This window comes from Delphinus delphis, chromosome 11 (assembly GCF_949987515.2).
Source record: "Delphinus delphis chromosome 11, mDelDel1.2, whole genome shotgun sequence".
NCBI lineage: Eukaryota > Metazoa > Chordata > Mammalia > Artiodactyla > Delphinidae > Delphinus > Delphinus delphis.
Window position 1 is genome coordinate 23,680,259 of NC_082693.1, and position 21,321 is coordinate 23,701,579.

At 35.5% G+C, this 21,321-nt stretch overlaps 1 protein-coding gene across 11 annotated transcripts in view; it reads left to right on the top strand.

Moving 5' to 3' along the window:
* CCDC91 (coiled-coil domain containing 91) overlaps positions 1 to 21,321 on the top strand; it is a 416,368-nt gene that overhangs the window by 138,457 nt on the left and 256,590 nt on the right. For all 11 annotated transcript variants that reach the window (XR_009521176.1, XM_060024524.1, XM_060024515.1 and 8 more), the window contains one exon: positions 485 to 589. Coding sequence is in view for 10 of the 11 variants with exons in the window: in XM_060024524.1 (XP_059880507.1) it covers positions 485 to 589 (105 nt within the window). In the remaining variant the exon portion in view is untranslated. The remainder of the gene's footprint in view (positions 1 to 484; positions 590 to 21,321) is intronic.

Consider the following 21,321-nt stretch of genomic DNA (forward strand, 5'->3'; position numbering starts at 1 on the left):
GAAAGCAGGTAGTGTTGTATTTCTTATGTACGTTAGAAGATCTGTAATATTCATTTGTCCCTATGAGAAGTCAGACATGATGGGATATTTGACAAGATTACTTAGAAATACAGCTATTTTAGTAAATTATTTATGTGTTCTCATTTCTGTTTCCTACAAATATCTCTATAAAAAGACCTTAGCAAATTTATAGAAAGTATAGGTAGAGGTAGAGTGTTGTTTATACTTAGTTTAGATGCTTTTATTTATTTATTAGCATGAATAATTTTAGTGTTACAGCAGTGTTAGTGTTATATCAGTGTTTGATATTGGTCTGGGAATGAGAGTGAAGCATACGTTTTATAATATTGTTGAACTTTGAAAACCATACTTCCGGTGGGTTCTTTCCTTACCAAATATTTTCTAAATATGTTCATTGAAAAAACTGAATATATTTTATGCCTTTAAATATTACAAAATTTATGCTTGGATTTTTTTCTTTTAGGATGTGGAATCATTGATGGAAAAACATAGTGTCTTGGAAAAAGATTTCCTTAAAGAAAAAGAGCAAGAGGCCATTTCTTTTCAAGATAGATACAAAGAACTTCAGGTAAAAGCAGTGAATTATAAATTTAGTATGTAGGCCTTTTGATGAAGCATGTAATATAACTCCAAAAAGTGCCCAATGAAAACTTTATGAATGAAGCATCAGATACTTGCTTAAATATGTAAAATACTGACTAACATGTGTGAAATTAATGATAAATGCCATTTTGAGGAGCACGAATCCCTGAGAGGCCATGCAGGTTAGCTGATTCAGACTCAGCCTGGCGAAAAATAGTCTGTTTCTGATGATTTTCTCAATTTGGAAATTAGACATTCCAATTTTTCTTATTGTGATTACATTTGAAAAGAGCTTAGAATCGTATAAACACCAAACTGACATATTTAACCTTTTTCATAAATTGTTTGTAATCAATGTCACCTCGTCTTCTCCTCAAATTTCCTTAACAAACTTGTTTCTTCTGCAGTCTTCCCCATCCCAGGAAATAGCAGTTCTGTCTTTCCAGTTGCTAAAGCTGAAACCCACATTTATTCCTTTTTGTGCTTACCCCATGTCTGTTCCTTAAGCAAAAACCTGTTGGCTCTACCTTCAAAATATCCAGGTTTTGACTGTTTGTCATTATGGTCACTGCTGCCAACCTATTCTAGGCCATCCTTATTTCTCCCTTGGAATACTGAAGTATCTTCTATTCTAATCTTTTTTGCTTCTGTCATTGCCCACTTACAGACCATTCTCCACATGACAGCCACTGTGATCTGTTTAATAAAGCTGCTCATGTCATTTCTTTGCTTGGAAACCTTCAATGGCTTCTCACCTCACCCAAACTAAAAGTCAAGTAAGTCCTTAAAATGGTTTGCAAGGCCCTCCATTTTTTTGTGTCCCTCCTCCCTGTCTTTTACCTGATTCTTTCTCTTCAATCGTTTTGCTTTATCCCTATGTCTAGAGCACTCGTCCCTCAATTTTCTGCATTGTTTACTTTTTTATATCATTCAGGTCTCCGCGCACATAATCACCTTATCAAGGGAGACCTTTCCAAACAATGCTGACATCCCCTACCAGCCTTCCCACATTCTGCTTTATTTTTCTCCATAGCACTTTTCACATCTGACAAACTATGTATTTACGTGTTTATTTGCCTAGATCGTTTTAATAGTCTCCTAAGTGGCCTTCTAGCTTCTACCCGTGCTCTTCTCCCTTAATGAGTCTTTATTTCATCAGGTGGAGTAGTGTTTTTAAAAAATGTGAGTCAAATCATTTCCCAACCTCAACTGTCATTCTCCTTTCAGTGTAAATCTTCTGGCTTCTCCAACTTTTCCAGTTCGCCCCCAGCTATTTACTTACACTGAGTTCATAATAAGGTCCAGGCGAATGTGTGAGTCTGTGTTACTGAGGGCATTCCTTGCCTGTTGGAGTGGTGAGTGGAGGGAAACTGTTTGTGATTCATTCAGTTTCTCTGACTGGAATGCTCTTCCTGCAGATATCTGCATGGCTTTGTTTAAAAAATGTAAAACTTGAAAACAAGGAGAATGGTGAGCAGTATGTTCTTTCAGTGTCCTATGAGGGCATTACTTACTAGACCTACTCAAGGATTATTTAAAAGAATGTAGTACTCACTGTGAATGTGACTGTTTACTGTTGATTAAAAGTCTCAGTTGTATTGACATTACACGTTAATTAATTTTTTTCACAGAAGAGGTGCAAATAATATCCCTCTGTTAGAATTTCAAAGAATAGTGTTTATTGCCCTGTAGGACATTCATTAGACATTATCTCCATCTAGCACTCTTGCTTGGTCTAACACTCCGTTATTTAAAATTTCTATTCGTATGCCTATTCAAATGTTCTTTGAACCAGTCTTAACATCTGATTCCTTCTGTTAACATAAATGATTCTTTTATTAATAAAGAGTAGTATAAGTCTTTGATGTGTTTCATTTATATTTATATGAGTCACATTTTAACTTTTTGAAAATTATACTTTTTAACAACTCTCAGTGAACCCTAGTTTCCTTTAGAAAGTTGCTCAAATGCTACCTTCTTGTGGAAGCTTTCTTTGACTATGCTATAGAAAATAAGAACCTGTGTACATGCTCAGCATTCCCTAGCCCCCTTTCTTTGCTTTCTTCCCCCCTCCTCATAACAATTGTTATTTTATTTTGATTTGTTTATTTGTTCTTTTACCCTCACCAGAGTGTAAGCTCCATGAGATTGGGAACTTTCCAGTGCCTAGAGCAACACCTAGCATGTAATGTGGGCTCAATTAATACTCCTGAATGAATGAATGAATTCACTAATATAATGCACCCTGCTGCTCAAGGGCTAATTACATTGTATACAGCCACATTTATAGCTCCATACTTGGAATTAGGGTGCTTATTGGAAGGTTCAGTACTGATTACTGGAACTTTGTGTTTTCTTCTCTCTACATTGAGTGACTTATTCTGGGCCCGTTAGTGAGACACATACCTTTGCAAATTCGGTTTCTCAATCTGTTAATGGGAACAATAACATACCTGAGAGACCATCTAACACCTGGTATACAACATTTTGAGCTTTCCATAGTGAAAACCAATGTAAACGCCTAGTGACATTATCATTGTTGTCTTATTGCTTTTACTATTAATAGTGGTAATCTAAGAGTAACAACTTGAGTCTTCAAAACTAATATTCAACTTAAAAATACTTTCCTTTTACTGGAAACAGTACATCTCAAGAAAACATTTTTTAGGTGATTTTACTTCAGTACCAAAAAGGACCTCTCTCCTTTTTATACTATATGGAAAAAAGAGTAAACTAACTTAGGGAGTATTTTATCACCTTGGCCAAATAAGTGATAGAAAAGTGTACTAGGAGGTCTAATAGACAAATTGAACTCAAAGGCAGGCACACTGTTTAGTTTCTACGTCCCTGCTGGGTGAGGGTAGAGTCTGGGTTTAGCATTTTGGCCTTTGCTCATAGAGCTGGAGATGGGATCACATTTTTTTTTTTTTCCGTGGGGTTTGGCCCTCATAGAGCACTTATTATCTACCAGTTATCTGTTCTGCTAGGTTGCCCCTTTTGTGGACCTTTGGATGGAGAGGGGTACCTTTCCTTGGGGCTGTTTGTGTTTGTGCCCATTGGAATTTCCTGGTTGCTGGTCATTCCAGTACCTAGTTTGGGATATAGGTGGCTAAAAGAAAACTCACAAAACTTGCTGCTGTGTCATTCCTTGGTTCCTCAAGTCCGCAGGTGGTCTGCTTTCTTGTCCCCCTTTGCAGTCTTCTTACATTTGTTTTAAAGATAATGTCCAGGTCTTTTAGCTGTACTTCTTGAGAAAAATAGGGAGAAGTGCATCTATTTCATCTTAGTCTAGAAGTGAAATAAAAAGGAACATTTAAAATTTTAAATATTCTTTATTGTAGCTACAGCAGAAAATTAATTCAAGCTTAAAATACATTAATCTAAAGCAGGTATTTTGAGTAAAGTTTTTAAGGAAAACAGCTTAAGTAATCAACTCATAGAGTCCTTGTATATAGAAGAGGGGAAAATAAAAATATGCATAACTCAGTTTGTGAGATAATCCATAAATCTCTATATCTACTTTATACTTACTAAGTTTGTGCATAAATAGGTATATGTGTTAGACTTCCTGGAAGTGTATTTTTAATAAATATATTTAAATTGTATTGTACCTGATCATTAAGAATTTAGAAAATTTTGACCGTCACTGTTTGACCTACTTTATATAATTCATTTCTTTCTGGGAATATAGCCTTTTTTAAAAACTGGTACAAAGTTGGTTCTATCTAATAATTTCTTAGGAATAGGAGATGTGATTAAATTTGTGAGTATCAAAGGAGGCCACTCTATGCTAAATATATGTAGGATGAAATTTTAGCAAAAGTAAGTTTTTAAATCATGAAAATATATATCAACTTTATTGCTTGAATTCTGGTCTGCAAGTCATCCCTCAGATATTTGAAAGTCAATATATTTATCATGTATTTTCTGTAGACTATGGCAATCCACATATTTTTTATATTAAGACATATATAGCATACGGGTCTTCTAAATATTTGTGGAGCTTAATGAAATAGAAAAAGTTTTCTTTTCTGCTATTTTTGATGACAGGGATAATATATTGGTGCCTGCCTCTCTGTGGTATCCTAAATAAAGCAAAATATCCAGGAGTACAAAAAGTAGTCCTGATAAGACTGGATTAAATTGACTGAGAAGCCTTTCTCCTTAAAAAATGTTAGTATGATTGTATATTTATAAGAATAATAGGTTTATTGTGGAAAATGTGGACAATACAGAGAAAAAAAAGCAAACAAAATTCATACCTATTCATCACCATGAAAAATCCAAGTATTTTCACATGATATCAAAATATAGTGCTCGAATTTTCAATTTTGTAAGAAATCTACCTCCGCTTAGACCAGTGTTGGGTGTGCCTTTGTCAATATTTTAATCTGACACGAGATGGAGTAATTAATAAATGGGATGTTTGTAAAACCCTTAAAACTTTTTTAAAAGAGCAACATTAACTGTTATAGAGAATTCTAACAGTGTGGTTTTATGTGGTATGGTCTAATTACCAGGTTAGGTGGAGCGGTGTGAATGTGCCCATAACAGAAGGAAATAAGGAATACCGTGAACTCTGCAGTACAGTGGGGGTGTGCACTACCTCTCCTTTCCTGTGCTATTCAGGGTGTGAGCCTAAGCAGAGGAAGAAAAGTGAATCATGCTCCATGTGTCAGCGGTAGCTATTTAAAGGACTTTTCATGAAACATGAATAGAGAGCTCATCTTAGTACAACTTGGATTCCAATCTCTTTTGTCTTTTGTCTCTGACTCATAGCAAGTACATCCACACCTGTGACGAGCACTGAAGAGACTTGGAAGCTTCTCAGACTGTACATTTCATACTGTGGCCACATTTTAACAAGTTTAATTAATAGATGCAGCTGATTGTTAAATTATCATCTCTGATAGTTGTTGGTATTGGTAGCTATGGCTAGTTTTGGGAATTTCCTGAACAAACTTTTTAAAGGTTGGGTCTGTGCTTCCAAATGCCATTTCCTATTGAAATGTCTCTTAGTTATAGTATGTTGATTATTCAGTTTGAGAATTTAATTTAAAAAAAGTGATGTGAAAACAGTGTTTCAGAGGACGTTAAATTGATCTCATAAATGGATTTATACTGCTTCAGAGTATTATCTGTGTTCTGTTGCTGATTTCAAAGGTTACATTACATCATTTTGAATAGATACTATTCTCAATATTTTTGTGTACTGTTTTAAAGTGAATACTAGTCAGGTGTTGGAAAGTTGGGCCCTTAGCCAGAGACTACTGTAGTAATTATGCTTTATGGCATTAGAGCAATGTCTTGATACCTTGAGCATTTAACTTGATAACCTGGTATGTGAGGAATTAACCAGTTCTGCATAGCTAACCCAAAATGTAGTTGAAGTCCTACTTAGTAGTAGAGAATACTGAAAGAAATACAAATTACGCATAGCTTGAAGATATCCTATTTATTCACCTGTCTTTAAAAATGATTATCCATATTCTGAGAAAGCCCTGGGGGAAAATGAAAGGAAAATAAAGATTTTATGTTTTGGTTTCAAAACTTCAGTGGAAGAAGTCACTGTAGATGTGGTGGAAATAGCAAGAGAAGTAGAATTAGAAGAGCCTGAAGGTGTGACTGAATTGTTGCAGTCTCATAATAAAACTTGAAAGGATGAGGTGTTGCTTCTTTTGGTTTAGCAAAGAAAGTGGTTTCTTGAGATGGAATCTGCTCCTGGTGAAGATGCTGTGAAGATTGTTGAATGACAACAATGGATTTAGAATGTTACATAAACTGAATTGGTAAAGTAACAGCAGGGTTTGAGAGGATTGACTCCAATTTTGGAAGATGTTCTACTGTGGGTCAAATGCTATCAAACAGCATTGCATGCTACAGAGAAATCATTTGTGAAAGGAAGAGTCAGTCGTTGTGGCATACCTCACTGCTGCTTTATTTCAAGAAACTGCCACGGCTGCCCCAGCCTCAGCAAGCACCACCCTGATCAGTCAGCAGCCATCAACACTGAGGCAAGAGCCTCCACCAGCCAAAAGATTAGGACTCACTGAAGACTCAGATGATGGATAGTATTGTGGATTGGGAATCAAACCCACAATATCTCCGAGGTATGCCTGTAAACAGATGGTAGTGTACTAAATAAATGCACTTTTGTTATTTATTTAAAAAAATCACCTCCCCCCTTCCTTTTTTTTTTTTTTTTTTGCGGTACGCGGACCTCTCACTGTTGTGGCCTCTCTTGTTGCGGAGCACAGGCTCCGGACGTGCAGGTTCAGCAGCCATAGCTCACGGGCCCAGCCGCTCCGTGGCATGTGGGATCTTCCTGGACCAGGGCACGAACCCATGTCCTCTGCATTGGCAGGCGGACTCTCAACCACTGCACCACCAGGGAAGACCCCCCCTTCCTTTTTGAAGCATATTTCTTGGAGGCCCTTCCATAGTGGTTCATTAAGAGATTCCTTATTCTTTTTTCTTTTTATGGGTATCTAAAAATATTATTCCATTTTCTTTTATTATGAAGTATTGCTTAATTTCATCTACTCTTCTTTTAATTTCTTATTCTTTAAAGTCAAATAATTTTACTGTAATATGTCCTGGTATTGGTCATTCTAGGTTGATTTCCCTAGATTTCCAATGTGTCCTTTAATATACATATATAGTTTCAATTCCTCCTTCTAAATGTCAAGGAATTTGTTTTTTTTTTTTTAAATGACTATGAATTAATCATTGTTAAAGCTAGGTGACCGTTTTTAAATTTTATTTATTTATTTATTTATTTATTTATTTATTTATTTATTTATGGCTGTGTTGGGTCTTCATTTCTGTGCGAGGGCTTTCTCTAGTTGTGGCAAGGGGGGGCCACTCTTCATCGCGGTGCGCGGGCCTCTCACTATCGCGGCCTCTCTTGTTGCAGAGCACAGGCTCCAGCTGTGCAGGCTCAGTAGCTGTGGCTCACAGGCCTAGTTGCTCCACGGCATGCGGGATCTTCCCAGATCGAGGCTTGAACCCGTGTCCCCTGCATTGACAGGCAGATTCTCAACCACTGCGCCACCAGGGAAGCCCAGGAGTTTTTATTAATTATAAATTTAATACTTGTTTTATTTTCTTACTATGTTTTATTTGTTCTGGTGACTCTTATTATGTGTTTATTGGTTACTCTTTGTCTTCAGTATTATCCTTTATTCTTGAATCCTTTTCATCTTTCTTCATTTCTTTTTGACCTAAAATGTGTTTCCTCTCTTATTCCAGTTCTCTTAAGGTATTTTCAGTTTAGCTTATTCTTTTTTTTTTTTTTTTGCGGTACGTGGGTCTCTCACTGTTGTGGCCTCTCCCGTTGCGGAGCACAGGCTCCGGACGCGCAGGCTCAGCAGCCATGGCTCACGGGCCTAGCTGCTCCGCGGCATGTGGGATCTTCCTGGACCGGGGCATGAACCCGCGTCCCCTGCATCGGCAGGCGGACTCTCAACCACTGCGCCACCAGGGAAGCTCAGTTTAGCTTATTTAATGTTATATTCTTTTTAGTTTAGTCATCATTTCTGAAATGATTTATTCTGTTAAAATTTTTTTCTGAAATTTCTCGCATCATTTCTGAGTTTTTCTAATTATGATTCATATTGTTCTGTAATCTCCTTTATCACTTTCATAATGTCTTTTAACTCAGTTTGAAATACAAGGGTAGAATTTAAAACTTCTTTTTAAAATATATATTTCTGCTGTGCTTTTATTTTATGTAGGGCTGTCATACTGTTCCATCTATCTATCTATCTATATGAAACATTGCATAGCATTTGACATAATTTTGTTATTTGTTTTTATGTGAAATTAGTTTTCTTGATATTTTTAGCTGGAGGAGTGATTTAAGGCAGTTTTTTTCCGCCTCATGATTGTATAGTGCTCTAATGTTTGTCAGATTAGAAGGATGTGGCAACATTTGTAGATTTTCTGACTCTGTTCCCTTTTTTCACTTTGACTTGATATTCTTTTCCTTCCTTGTTTTGTTGTCTCTGGCTTGGTCAATTTGGACTCTGTTCTCAGCTTTTTCTCCTCAATGTGGGGCTTTCTCTTGAAAGTATTTAGAGTTTATTGGACCCAGTGTATCCTGGGCCATTGATACCTTACTGAGGACCACTTGTACTTATTGGAATGTTAGGCTCCTCTGTCTTACTTGCTGTCCTCATATTGGCCTGCTGACCTCTCTGGTGAGTATCTGTTAGCTGTTCTGGAGTTCTCATGTCTGTCTGATACCCTGTTGCTTTCATCTTTCCTCTTGCCCAGATTCTGATGCCATGCAGATCTTGAGACTGTTCTTGGTTTATTTTTACTTGCTTATATTCTGGCATTCACAGAGATACTGTGACATCTATTTTTGTGATAGATAATGAGTATGAGCTTTTGGTCCTACTTTTTTAGGTGCTCTATGTGTTTTTGTGAGGGAATTTTGAGAGATCTGAAAACTGTACCATCATTACTACCATATTCCCAGTATTCTCTCACTGTTAATTGTTATTAAAGGGAATTGTCTGGGTTAGCAAAGATTAAACATACGCTTTCCCCAAGGATATTTACCTCTTTATGGAATTAGTACTAGATTGTAGGGAGTTGTAGGTCTCAATATTGCTTAATAAAATTTGAGGGTAAAGACCGTGTCTTATTCATTTTTACATACTATTGCTTGGTACTTGTAGGTGCCTGTGAGAATTGTTGAAATGAAGAAGAAAATGTCTAGAGAATAAAAAAAAAACTACTTGGGAAAACTACTACTCTATTCTTTGTTTTCATCTTCAGTTATATAGAAAGTCAGTTATATTCCTTTTTCCTGATTGTCACTGAATTTCGCATGCTTCGTTCCATTTTTTCAAGGGAAGTAAAAAGCTTTAAACAACTAATTTGAGGAGGAGGGTGTTTACAAGAGTATCTAAATGGCTACTACTCATTTGATTTTTTTGTCTTACAACATATAACTTGTATTAATACCTTTTTACCTGTATCTGTAGATACAGATCACCAACATCATGATTGATGTTCCTAATAAGGACCTTAAGTCATTCCCTCCCCCCTGCAAAATATTAATTATCTTGAGAATAAACACTTAAGCTTTATACTATTTCTCCTTGTTCATTATCTTTATTCCCTAACTTAGGTGTTATAACCTTTCCCTAACTTAGGAGTTAGCAGCTTTTTCTTTTAAATGAGGATCATTTTTAGCAAATAAAAATGATATACTTTTCCAAAATGAAAACAGCTTAAACTCTTGTTTATAAAAACACTAGATTTTTGGATACAGTTTAAACAATAACAATACTATAAACATTTTAGGAAACCAACCCCCCCCATTTTATCATCCTAATATGCAGTTTTTAGAAAAACAAAAACATTTTTTTTAGTTCTACCAGTGGGAAAAATGTATACTTTAACAATTGGATTATTTGTTCCTAAGTAACAGTAGTAATGAGAAAATTGACCGTTCAGTTTCAAAGAATGCAAAGATTGGGGACATTATTGAGAATTGACAATGTAGGTATACCTTTTGGAAATTTCATGCTGGTTCATATTCTGAAGGTATTATGTGATTTTTATCATTCCTGTTCTAATAATTCAGAAAATCAAGTTGTTCTTTTATTTATCGAAACTAAATTGAATAATTTTGAAGTCATTAGAAGAATACCATCTTCAGTTCTACAGGCTAATTGACCATTGTGAAAATGTTTTTCCTCCCTTATACAATAACAGAAATTTAAAATGTTTGCTAGTACCTTCACAAATTTAAGATAATATAGATTTTTAAAGACACACCATCAATTTGATAATAGATTTTGAGGGGACAGAAAATATAACATTTCGTAATTTCAGAAATCTTAAAGTGTGATGAAATATGCATCTTAGATTTGATTAAATATGTAAAATGACTTTTTTGTGTTCCAAATAAGTTTCAACATATTTAGAAATTTTAAGTAGTTTAGTTAGAAATGTAAAATATTTAAAAACAAAAAATCAAGTAAACTTTTGGCTAGTTTAAATGAACCTTCAAATATTATAGTAAATAGAAAATAAAGGGTTTTTAACCTGCTTTTAAATTTAAAAATAGTTTTCTCAATTTAAATGAATTATCTTCATTAAAGAGAAGACTTTCTTCAAAAAAAAATTTATACAAAAAACTGGATTGAGTCTACCTTAAATTTAGGTACCTAAATTCTCATAATATGATTCTGCATAAAATTTTTTCAGCAAGCATGTATTATTGGGTGGCCAAAAAGTTCGTTCGGGGTTTTCCTGTAACGTTAATAACCCATACAAAAAACCCGAACGAACTTTTGGGCCACCCAATACTTTTATATATTCATTTGGTCTTAAAAGTTTTACTCATTTTTAATTGTGAGTGATTCAAGGCTGAATGCTAATTTCAGAGCCATAATTTCTTTTAAAGTTAGATAGTACATGACCCCTTGTGAGTTATACTAATGCAAAGGCTTATATGAACACATTTCAGAGATGGTATAGGATTGTCATTATGATTCTTATTGTGTGACATTGAATTTGATATTTAACTTGTCTTACACATTTAAATAACTTTTAAAATTGTCTTTTCAGGATCATGTAATTTGGTAAAATGTAATTTTAATGTTTATTTACAGTAATCCCATTTACTATTAGGATGTTTGTAAGCACATTTGTCACATTAGGAGTGCATGTTTTACCTTCTTTACTAGATTGTAAATCGTCCAAGGAGAATTCTTAGAGTGCACACAGATTTTTTTGTACCTAGTAAATGTTTTTGAGCAGGGCTTAGTGATAGATTTTTGTGTGTGTGCATGTAATGGTATTGCCAAAAAATAGGAAAACATGGGCTTATAATGTGGCTAAGCCTCATTCTCATCCAGTGGTGAGGCAAACCTGTTATTTTTGAATACCCTAGTTTACAATCTCAAGGGATGTATTTACTGTATTTTCCTACTTATCTGAGGTCAAACTCTGACCTCAACCATTCTAGAACAAAGCCACAGACCTCACCAGTAAATGAAAAGACTGGTTTGAAGCAAATTCTTTAAAAATCCATGTAGAGTACTTTATTTGGTAGGTAAGTCATGGTGCCTTTTTCTCTCTCAACCAGATAGTTGAATATAAAGTAATGGAGAAAAGATGCATTTACACTCACAGCAGCCAGAAATGAATGTTGAAGGAGAAGACACACCCAAACTGAGGCAGGATTAGGTGGCTCCCAGGGTCTATATGTTTTCTATATATTTCTTTGATGATCTTAAAAGTTTAGACTTTTCTCAGGCAGAAACATTTAATGTGGAAAGCGGTGACTAAGGCATATTTGCTACATGTTAATAGATAAGAATTGCTTTGAAGAGCTCTATCTCCTTTTCTCTTTGAGTGTTTACTTGCTGAGGAGGGTGTGTGTCTTTACGTATTCTATCTGAAGGAGGAAAGATATTGTGATTTTGAAGGGAATAGTCAAGGAATTTACTATCTAAAACCCTTTAACAATACAGAGAATAGTGGCCAAAATCTGAAACTTTGGAAAGATGAGTATGTAGAATAAATGCTTTCTGAGCATTTTGTGATTGGTTTAACTTGTTCGTTCCTACTTCATCTTCACGATTTAGCTCAGCTGAAAGGCCACTTCTTTAGGTAACCTTTTTCTGGTTTCTCTGGCTAAAGTAGTTTCTGCTCCCCCTAACCCAATTGTATTTTATTTTCCTCAAAATACTTAGCAGAATCTTGTTTATGTATTTATCGTTTGACTATTCCTCCTTTTTCTCGGAATGTAAGTTCCTGGAAGGGGAACTTGTCTTTTTAAATTATTATATTATCAGTTCCTGGAATAGTGCTTGGCACATAAAAAAATGTAGGTTGGTTGGCTGGTTTGACTGAAATGGTTGGTGTCTTGTGCAGTACTATGGATTTAATGTGTCTCCACTTCCCCCATGCTCAAATTCATATGTTGAAGCCCTAACCCCCAGTGTGATGGTATTTAGAGATGGTGCCTTTGGGAGATCCTTAGGTTTCAATGAGGTCGTAAGGGTGGAGCCCTCATGAAGGGATTAGTGCTCTTATAAGAGACACCAGAAAGCTAGGTTACTCTCTCCCCTTTGGAATGTGAGGACACAGCTAGAAGGCAGCTTTCTCTAAGCTATATGCTGGAGAGAAAGCTCTCTCTAGAAACCATTCATACTGGCACCTTTATCTTGGATTTCTAGCCTACAGAACTGTGAGAAAATAAATGCCTGTTGCAAAGCAATTATACCCCAATAAAGATGTTAAAAATAAATAAATAAATAAATGCCTGTTGTTTAAGCCACCGAGCCTATGATATTTTGTCATGATAGCCTGAGCAGACTAAGACATGGAGTATAGGTGTTTTGTAAGTAACGCTATAGTGTACTTCATCATCTATTTAATGTTCCCTGTTGTGAGCCATCTCTATGCTAAAATTAAGTTGGATTCCATTTTTAAAAAGATAAAAGTAAAATACTTTTAATTTCATATTAAAAAGCTACTTAAGGAATTATGGTTTTTGAAGGAGGTTTTTGTGATAAAAGTATTAGGAAATGTATATTTTCTTTTGAGCCTAATACCTATATTATCCTTGTATTCTATTAAATAACATCTTATAAGAAAATCTTGTGTCAGCTGTAGATACAGAGTAGAGAGCATTTTAATAATGAAAAATAAATATAAATATACTACCTACTCCATCTGCTTCTAAAGTTACAGACTAGCTGCCAGGGAGTTTCACAAGTTATGGCAGTGTCTGAAATAACAGAACAGCACGAAACCTCCAGAATCTGAAAAAGGTAACCTTCATGGCAAACACTAACCTGCTCTTTACTGCATAGGAATTTATGAATGTGGCAACAGCTCAGGTCCTGCTTTTGCTTTAAGACTTCACCAAGGAAGGACCTCATCCATTTTTAAAATCATTGACCCCTCTTTTGCTTTCAACTTCATGAGACTTTTTCCTCCTGTCATTTCAGACTTGTTCCCCACTTGGCTTTTGAACTCTCCCCTATTTTGTTATAGTTTCTTTTACACAAGTAGTATGCTTCCCAGATAGTTTCTTATCTTTTTTTTAAATACGTGTACGTTTTATATGTGTCTAAGTATACTTTTCCTGCCTTCCTTATTATTTCTTCTGTCTTATAAATTTTCTTTTGCTCTTTCTCTTAAAACATAATTTTTCTAGCAACACAATCTAGTACAATAAAAAATTCTAATATAGAAATCTGTAACTCTGTGAAAGTTGCTTTTAATTTCATACTTTAGAGCTAACAATGTTAAAACAGATACTATTAGCTTGTCTTCTAGAATATTGTATAAATTTACTTTTACCAAGAAATAATGAGTGTGCCTATTTTGCCACATCCTCGCCTACACTATGTATTACCACTCTTTTTGCCAATTAGTGAAGTAAGATATATCTCTTGCTTCCTTAATTTTCATTTTCTTATTAGTATGTATGATTTTTTCCTTATTCTATTGATCATTTTCATTTCATCCTTGAATTTTATGTATCTCTCCTTTGTCCATTAAAAAAATTCTGTTCATCTTATTTTTAATGATTTATGGAAATCTTTATATATGAGAGTTATTTACACTTTGCCATATAGTATGAGGATTATTTTCTGTTTAATTGAACATTTAGATATTTAATGGGGCTATGCTTCTTTTTTTTTTTTAGCTAATCTTCCCTATTAATCTTCCAGTTAGATTTTAAAATCATTAAACCAGTTAAATTTAAAAAGAAAGCCCTGTTGGGATTTTGATAGAAATTTCATTAAATTTTTAGATTTATATATGGAAAATTAACATTATTCTGTATATTAAATCATTCTGTTTAGTGGGTATGTTTCTCCATTTATTCCAGACTCCTTAAATATCCCTCAATTGAGTTTTGTAGTTTTCTTTTTATAGCTCCTGGACATTTACTGTTCACTTTTTCCTAAAAATTGGTAAGAGTTTTTGTTTGTTTCATGTATAGTAATATACTTGTTATTTAGAATCAGATTTCCTATAATCTCACCATGGCTTTCAGTCTTGAAAGTTAAAAGCCCTTTAGCACCTACAATTGCTATCAATTTTGCACCTGAATTCAGTGCAACAAGCTAGAATACGTATACTCTCCCAGAAACTGTGTCACACAATGAAGATAGAAAGGTAATTTCATTGGGAGAATGAATGAAAGAATAAATGTAAGCAATTGCCATACAGTCTGATGAGGTTTAGAATGGAGCTAGTATACTAAGTATGCAAGATCACAAAGGAGAAAAAGTCATTAGAATTTAGATTCAGAAGATTAACAGGTCTTTCTCAGGTCGTCAATAGGGAAGGGAAGTCTTGTAAAGCAGGGGTCCCCAACCCCCGGGAACTGGGCCGCCCAGCCAGAGGTGAGCAAGCGAAGCTTCATCTGTATTTACAGCCACTCCCCATCACTCACATTACCGCCCGAGCTCCGCCTCCTGTCGGATCAGCGGCGGCATTAGATTCTCATAGGAGCACGAACCGTACTGTGAACTGCGCATGCGAGGAATCTAGGTTGTGCGCTCCTTATGAGAGTCTAAAGCCTGATGATCTGAGGTGGAGCTGAGGCGGTGATGCTAGCGCTGGGGAGCGGCTGCAAATACAGGTTAGCATTAGCAGAGAGGTTTGCCTGCACAGAGACCATAATAATCAATTCCTTGCAGACGCATATCAAAACCCTGTCAGTAAGTGGCAAGTGAAAACAAGCTCAGGGCTCCCACTGATTCTGCATTATGATGAGTTGTATAATTATTTCATTATATATTACAATGTAATAAGAATGAAAATAAAGTGCACAATAAATGTAATGTGCTTGAATCATCCTGAAACCATCCCCTCGCCTGCCACCTCCTGTCCATAGAAAAATTGTCTTGCACGAAACCGGTCCCTGGTGCCAAAATGGTTGGGGACCGCTGTTGTAGAGGGAGGGATGTCTGCAAAGTCCTGCACGTATGAAATAACATGACCTGTTTGAAAAATAGGTAGTCCTGGCGTTTCAACAGTGAGGGTATCTGGTTTGGTATATTAGCATAGGATATGAGGGGGAGGTGTTTTAGTAGCAGAATCTGAAAAGGCTGCTGCGGGCTGTCAAAAAGCTTTTGGTAGTTGAGTGGCACTGAACATATTGGTGTTTTGGAAAGATGTTTCTTGTAGTTGATAGGTATGAGTTGGAGGAAGATGTATGGAATTAGGGAGATCTCTTCAGAAACATTCGGAGAGAAATGTGATGGAGGTCTTACTGAGGTGGAGAAATACAAATAAAGATGGAGAGGAGGGAGAGATATTAGAAGATATTTAGGCAGAAAAATTTAGAGAATTTAACTGTTGGAAGTGAGGAAGAGGAAGGATGGCTTGGCTTTCAAGTTTGCAAAATTCTCTAGGTTCTAAATCATAAACTTTCCTTGTAAAACTTAAAAGAAATATATATGGTTCATAAATATTGATGGTTTCATTTACCCTATAGCAAGTCAGTAACAGCAATGTAATATGAAATTGGTGGGGTCAGGGACTGTTAGAAGTGGACATATACTCTCTATTTGCATTTAATTATTAAATCCTCTTGCTTTTCTTCCTCAGTCTCTCAAATCCTTAGTGCTTTTTCCCTCAGTAATGCCATTATGTTCGCCTAGGGAGCAGTCATCTTTGACTCGTATTACTACATGTGATTTTGTTTCGCTCCAATTCAATATCCATGCTGACCCAGAATAATTCTTAAGATCTGATCATTTTATTCTGTGTCTTAAAATCCTCCAGTGGTTCTCTGTTTTCCTTCGGGTTAAGGCCAGCCTTTGAAAAACGTCAAAAAGTCTCATTTTTCTTACTTGTAAACTAGGCGTAATAATAATAATACTTCCTTTATGGGTTATTGTGAGGATAAATGTGTTCATGTTCTGAAGTGTTTAAGAACAGTGACTGGCACACAGCACTATATAAATGTTGATTCATGTTATTTTTATTACTTGTTTAGTATTTTAACTTTCGATCTAGACTGTGAGAACCATGAGGTTTGAGATGAAGTCTGTCTTTCTGTGTTTAGCACAGAATATAGTGATATTAAGTGCCTAATACGTAGTCATTTTATGTATGAATGAATATCATCTGGAAGCATGATAACAAAGCATTCAAAAACTTTAAAGAGCAAAGGTCGAATTGTACTATTTGTTATAATGTAGTAGTAGAATAAATGTTCATAGTATCCTGCCTTGCTAAAAAAAGGACCAATTGCATTAAATTGCTTGTGTTGTAAGATAGCAGCTCTGAAATGCTATTTAGTTTTTCAAGAAAGATGTTAGATAAATAGGGAGTAAAATAAAGTGATGGATTATGTGTAAACAGAAAAGGAGAACAATGGCAACATTGGATTATTAACTAAAAGTAATAGGTATCTTAACATCTGATATGTAAGAAAAAGTTGATCTACCATAGGGTTTAAGTGTACTTTTTCTCCTGAAATGGGTGAGAAACAAGTTTGTTCATATGTACATTCATCCAAGGAATATTTATGAGATGCCTTCTATGTGCCAGGTACTGTTTTAGATGCTTGATATATTAAAGGAAAAACAACAACAGCAGCCAATTGCTGTTCACGGAACTTACATTTTAGTGTATGAAAGAGAGTATTTAATAAATAAAAAGTAAGTTAATTTTGAAATAGAAAGTAAGTGATGAAAAAACAGAGCAAGTTAAGGGGGATCGGGAGTACTGGGGGAACGAAGAGTAGATCACAATTTTAAGTGCAGTGATCAAGGTTTCATTTAAAATGTGACTTTTGAGCAGAGACTTAACGATGGTGAGGAGTGAAGATATTAGGCCTGGAGAGCAGCCAAACGAAAATGCTCTGAAGTGGGAACCTACAAGAGCAGTGTGGCTGGAGCAGAATGAATGAGGGAATGTAGTAAGTGAAGTCACCTCACAGTAGAGGTGGAGCAGGGGATGGGGAGGGCTTGATGACTGACTTTCATTTAGGAAAAGTTATTTTATTTTTATAGAAGTGTTCAATTTTACACTTTAAAAATATATAGATATCATCACATTTTGTTTAAAGAGTATGCCATGGTAAGAAGTATTGTAGGCAATAACAGACTTTATGTTCTGCAAGATAGGATGCCTGTTGTCATTCCAGAGCATATATATTCTTCTTTGCAAATGAAGCCTGGTCAGCAGCAGTAACATTCTTTCTTCCTTAATCAGTGACTCAGATATGGCTCAGCACACTCTTTGTTTCAGCCTTTGTTGTCTAAAATATTTTTGTGGCAATCCGTATTTTTCTCTCCAGTGAATCTCTCATTTTTTTTCTCTGTGCTATTTCTCTAAGTACACATAGTCTGCTTAGAATTAAAATACAAGTCCACCTTTATTCCTCTACAATTGTGAGATGTGGCTGGTACTTAAATAGGATTAGTTTTTCAGCAAGATTAAACTTGACGGACCATTTGGGATATTTCTTATATATCTTTTGTAGACTTTTAGCAGATTTAATATTTTAATGATTTTTAAAGCCATTTTCTAAGACAATTTTAAATCTCTACTTACAGAAACCTTGACAGCTTTTTTAAAGAAACGAAAACTGATAAATGAAACATTTTATTGTATACAGAATTCAAAGGATTCCCTTGTATCATATATCCTTGTTAATGTAGAAGCACTCTACTAATTTGTATTCTCTAGGTTTGCTTTTTTTTAAAAAAATTATTTTATTTTATTTTTGGCTGCATTGGGTCTTTGCTGGGCACGGGCTTTCTTTAGTTGCAGCGAGGGGAGGCTACTCTTTGTGGTGGTGCATGGGCTTCTCCTTGCTGTGGCTTCTCTTATTGTGGAGCACGGGCTCTAGGCACGCGGGCTCAGTAGCTATGGCTCGCGGGCTCTAGAGCGCAGGCTTAGTAGTTGTGGTGCACGGGCTTAGTTGCTCTGCAGCATGTGGGATATTCCCGGGTCAGGGCTCGAACCTGTGTCCCCTGCCTTGGCAGGCAGATTCTTAACCACTGCACCACCAGGGAAGTCCTGTAGGTTTACTTTTAAACTTCTGTGCCTTTCAAAGGCATCACAGATTTAATTGATGTTCTGTATTGCTATCAACCTTTCAAAACTACAGGAAAATTGAATCTTATAGATATTTCCGTCTACCTTACATCATTATCTAGAGAAAAATATCAGGACTATGCTTCAACTCAAATTTCCATTTCGGGTATTTGTAGCTTTGGTTGTTATTTAGTAAGCAAAAAAAAAAAAAAAAAAAATTACAGTAGTTTTGCATTTATTTATTTGCAACTCATTTCTTTCCACAAAAGTTTTGAGTGTCTTGTTTGATTTTAAACATCAAAGTAGAAAACTATTTATTAAATAAAAAATCAGGATCAGGGAATAAATAGATAGGGTGGAATATTAAGACCCAGAGAAAATCAGGACGTGTATAATTATTTCTAAACATTTTTTAACATTGAGCTACAGGTTTTATTCTCAGATTGCTAATTTTACGAAAGAAAAAGGCCAACATTGTAATATATGTAAAGAAAAACTTAGTACTCCCTTAAGTGGAAGTTGCATAGAAGTTGAGTAGAATTTGTAGTAATGAGGCCTAAAAATTTGGATGAAGGGCTTGTGCTTAAAAGTAGTATTGTTGTAGAAAGTAAAAAGTGTAGTGAGCGGACAGAACTTTTTCCTCTACCCATACTGATGTTCTGTTTTTCATCTGGAAGAGGCATCACAGTTGCCATATACCAGTGACTAACAAGAATTAATATTACTGTTTTCTGTGAAGGTTTTAGATGTGAAGTAAACAGATGTCAATTTTTTTTAACCTCCCTTTTTGTTTATAAACGAGGTAGTGGAATTCCATATGTGAATTCCATAAGAAATATATTCTTAATTTTCATTTTCAGGCCACTTAACTATCAGACAGTTTTATTGAAAATGCATACTTAAAATAGGAAATTTTCTTTCAGTTGGTAGCTTGAAAGTAGAGACGAATGATAAGCTTTAGACAATGGAAAAGAAAAGAGAAATGATGGTGTTTGGGAAAAAAAATTGTAATCCGTTTACTTTCCACTAACCTCATAAAATTGGTCTTTTCAAAAATAAAGATGCATCTTTCATACCTGGACTCTACATATGGTATTGAATGGAAAATAAAGAAGTCTTCCTGAAATAATACTGAAGAAAGCAAGTTAAAGTGTGAATCAGTGCCCTGTTACGCAAATAATGATTCAGTTCAATATTGGACTTCAAGGGCCAATAATTTTTATGAAAGTATTACTAAAGCAAGGTGTTTGGGTTGGATTTTAAAGTCTATGTCCTTTGGTTGACTTTCTTTCATTTTTTTCATTTCAGAGTACTTGTTTATAGTATTGTGATATTAATGTCATTTCCTCTAAATTTTTTCTTTTGCATCCCGGCACAAATGTGGACATAGGGTATCTAAAACCTAAAGATGTAATCCATAAGCTAAACTGTATTTCCACATGCTGTAAACCCTGTTGCCTATTCCTAAATGTACTGTATTTTATTTTATATCATTGAGTTCACACATGCGTGATACACTTTTTAATTGTATAGGAGCTGAATCAGTAATTAGTGACCAAATGACACTTATAGATTGTGTATATAGATAGTGTAAATTATTTGACATTTTGAAGAACATTTTGCCTAACACTGAGTTAGTTGCTAACACAATTTTTTTTTTCCCGGTACGCGGGCCTCTCACTGCTGCGGCCTCTCCCGTTGCGGAGCACAGGCTCCGGATGCGCAGGCTCAGCGGCCATGGCTCACGGGCCCAGCCGCTCCGCGGCATGTGGGATCTTCCCGGACCGGGTCACGAAACCACGTCCCCTGCATCGGCAGGCGGACTCTCAACCCCTGCACCACCAGGGAAGCCCCTGCTAACACAATTTAATAGCGTACCTTAATGGGCACATTGCTAGGTGTTGTAGCTAGCCTGGTTAATAAGACAGCCAAGGTTATTGCTCTTGTGGAGCTTGTTACAATCTACTGGGTTATAGGTATTTAGCTACCACCACTTCTTACGCTTCAAAGTGTTGCCCTCTTTTTTTCAAAAAAGAAAACTTAGCCATGGGAGAAAGTCTTGAAAAGAGAGAATATTAGTCATCACTAGTAAGGATCATAAAATTGATTTTAGCCTGTTCTTTTTGATTATGTTTTTAATTTCAGCAAAAAATAGTTCATGTTCCCAGGCTAGAATTTATTTTTGTGTTTTCAGTTAAGTATCCAAGTCAAAGACATCTATCAAAGCTGTGATCTGGTAGCTTTTAAATTTATTAAAAGATCAGGAAATATTCTGAGGCAAAGAGAGTCATTCGTAGATTTCGCCTTGTATTTATTTCACCTTGGTCATATAAAAACTGATGAACTGCAAACTAAATACTACTTTCTAACCCCAAAGGCATGTTTAAATACTATCTTAACTCCATGCTTGTGGCTTTTGAGTTGTCAGTAATCTCCAGGATGAATGCTGTGGACTGGTTATTTGCAGCCAACACAGCATCCTCCTGACAGAGGTTCATGTGAGGAAAAAAAGTCAGACTGGGCTAAAATTACAGGACAAAAGAGAAGCAGAAGTATTCTATGAAAATGGTGATGGTGGTGTAGTTTTTGCCGTAGTCCTTTTGGAAAATCATTTTTAAAATACTGTGGGAATGCCACAGATTTTGAAATATAATTTTTCTCCTTGTTTTGAAG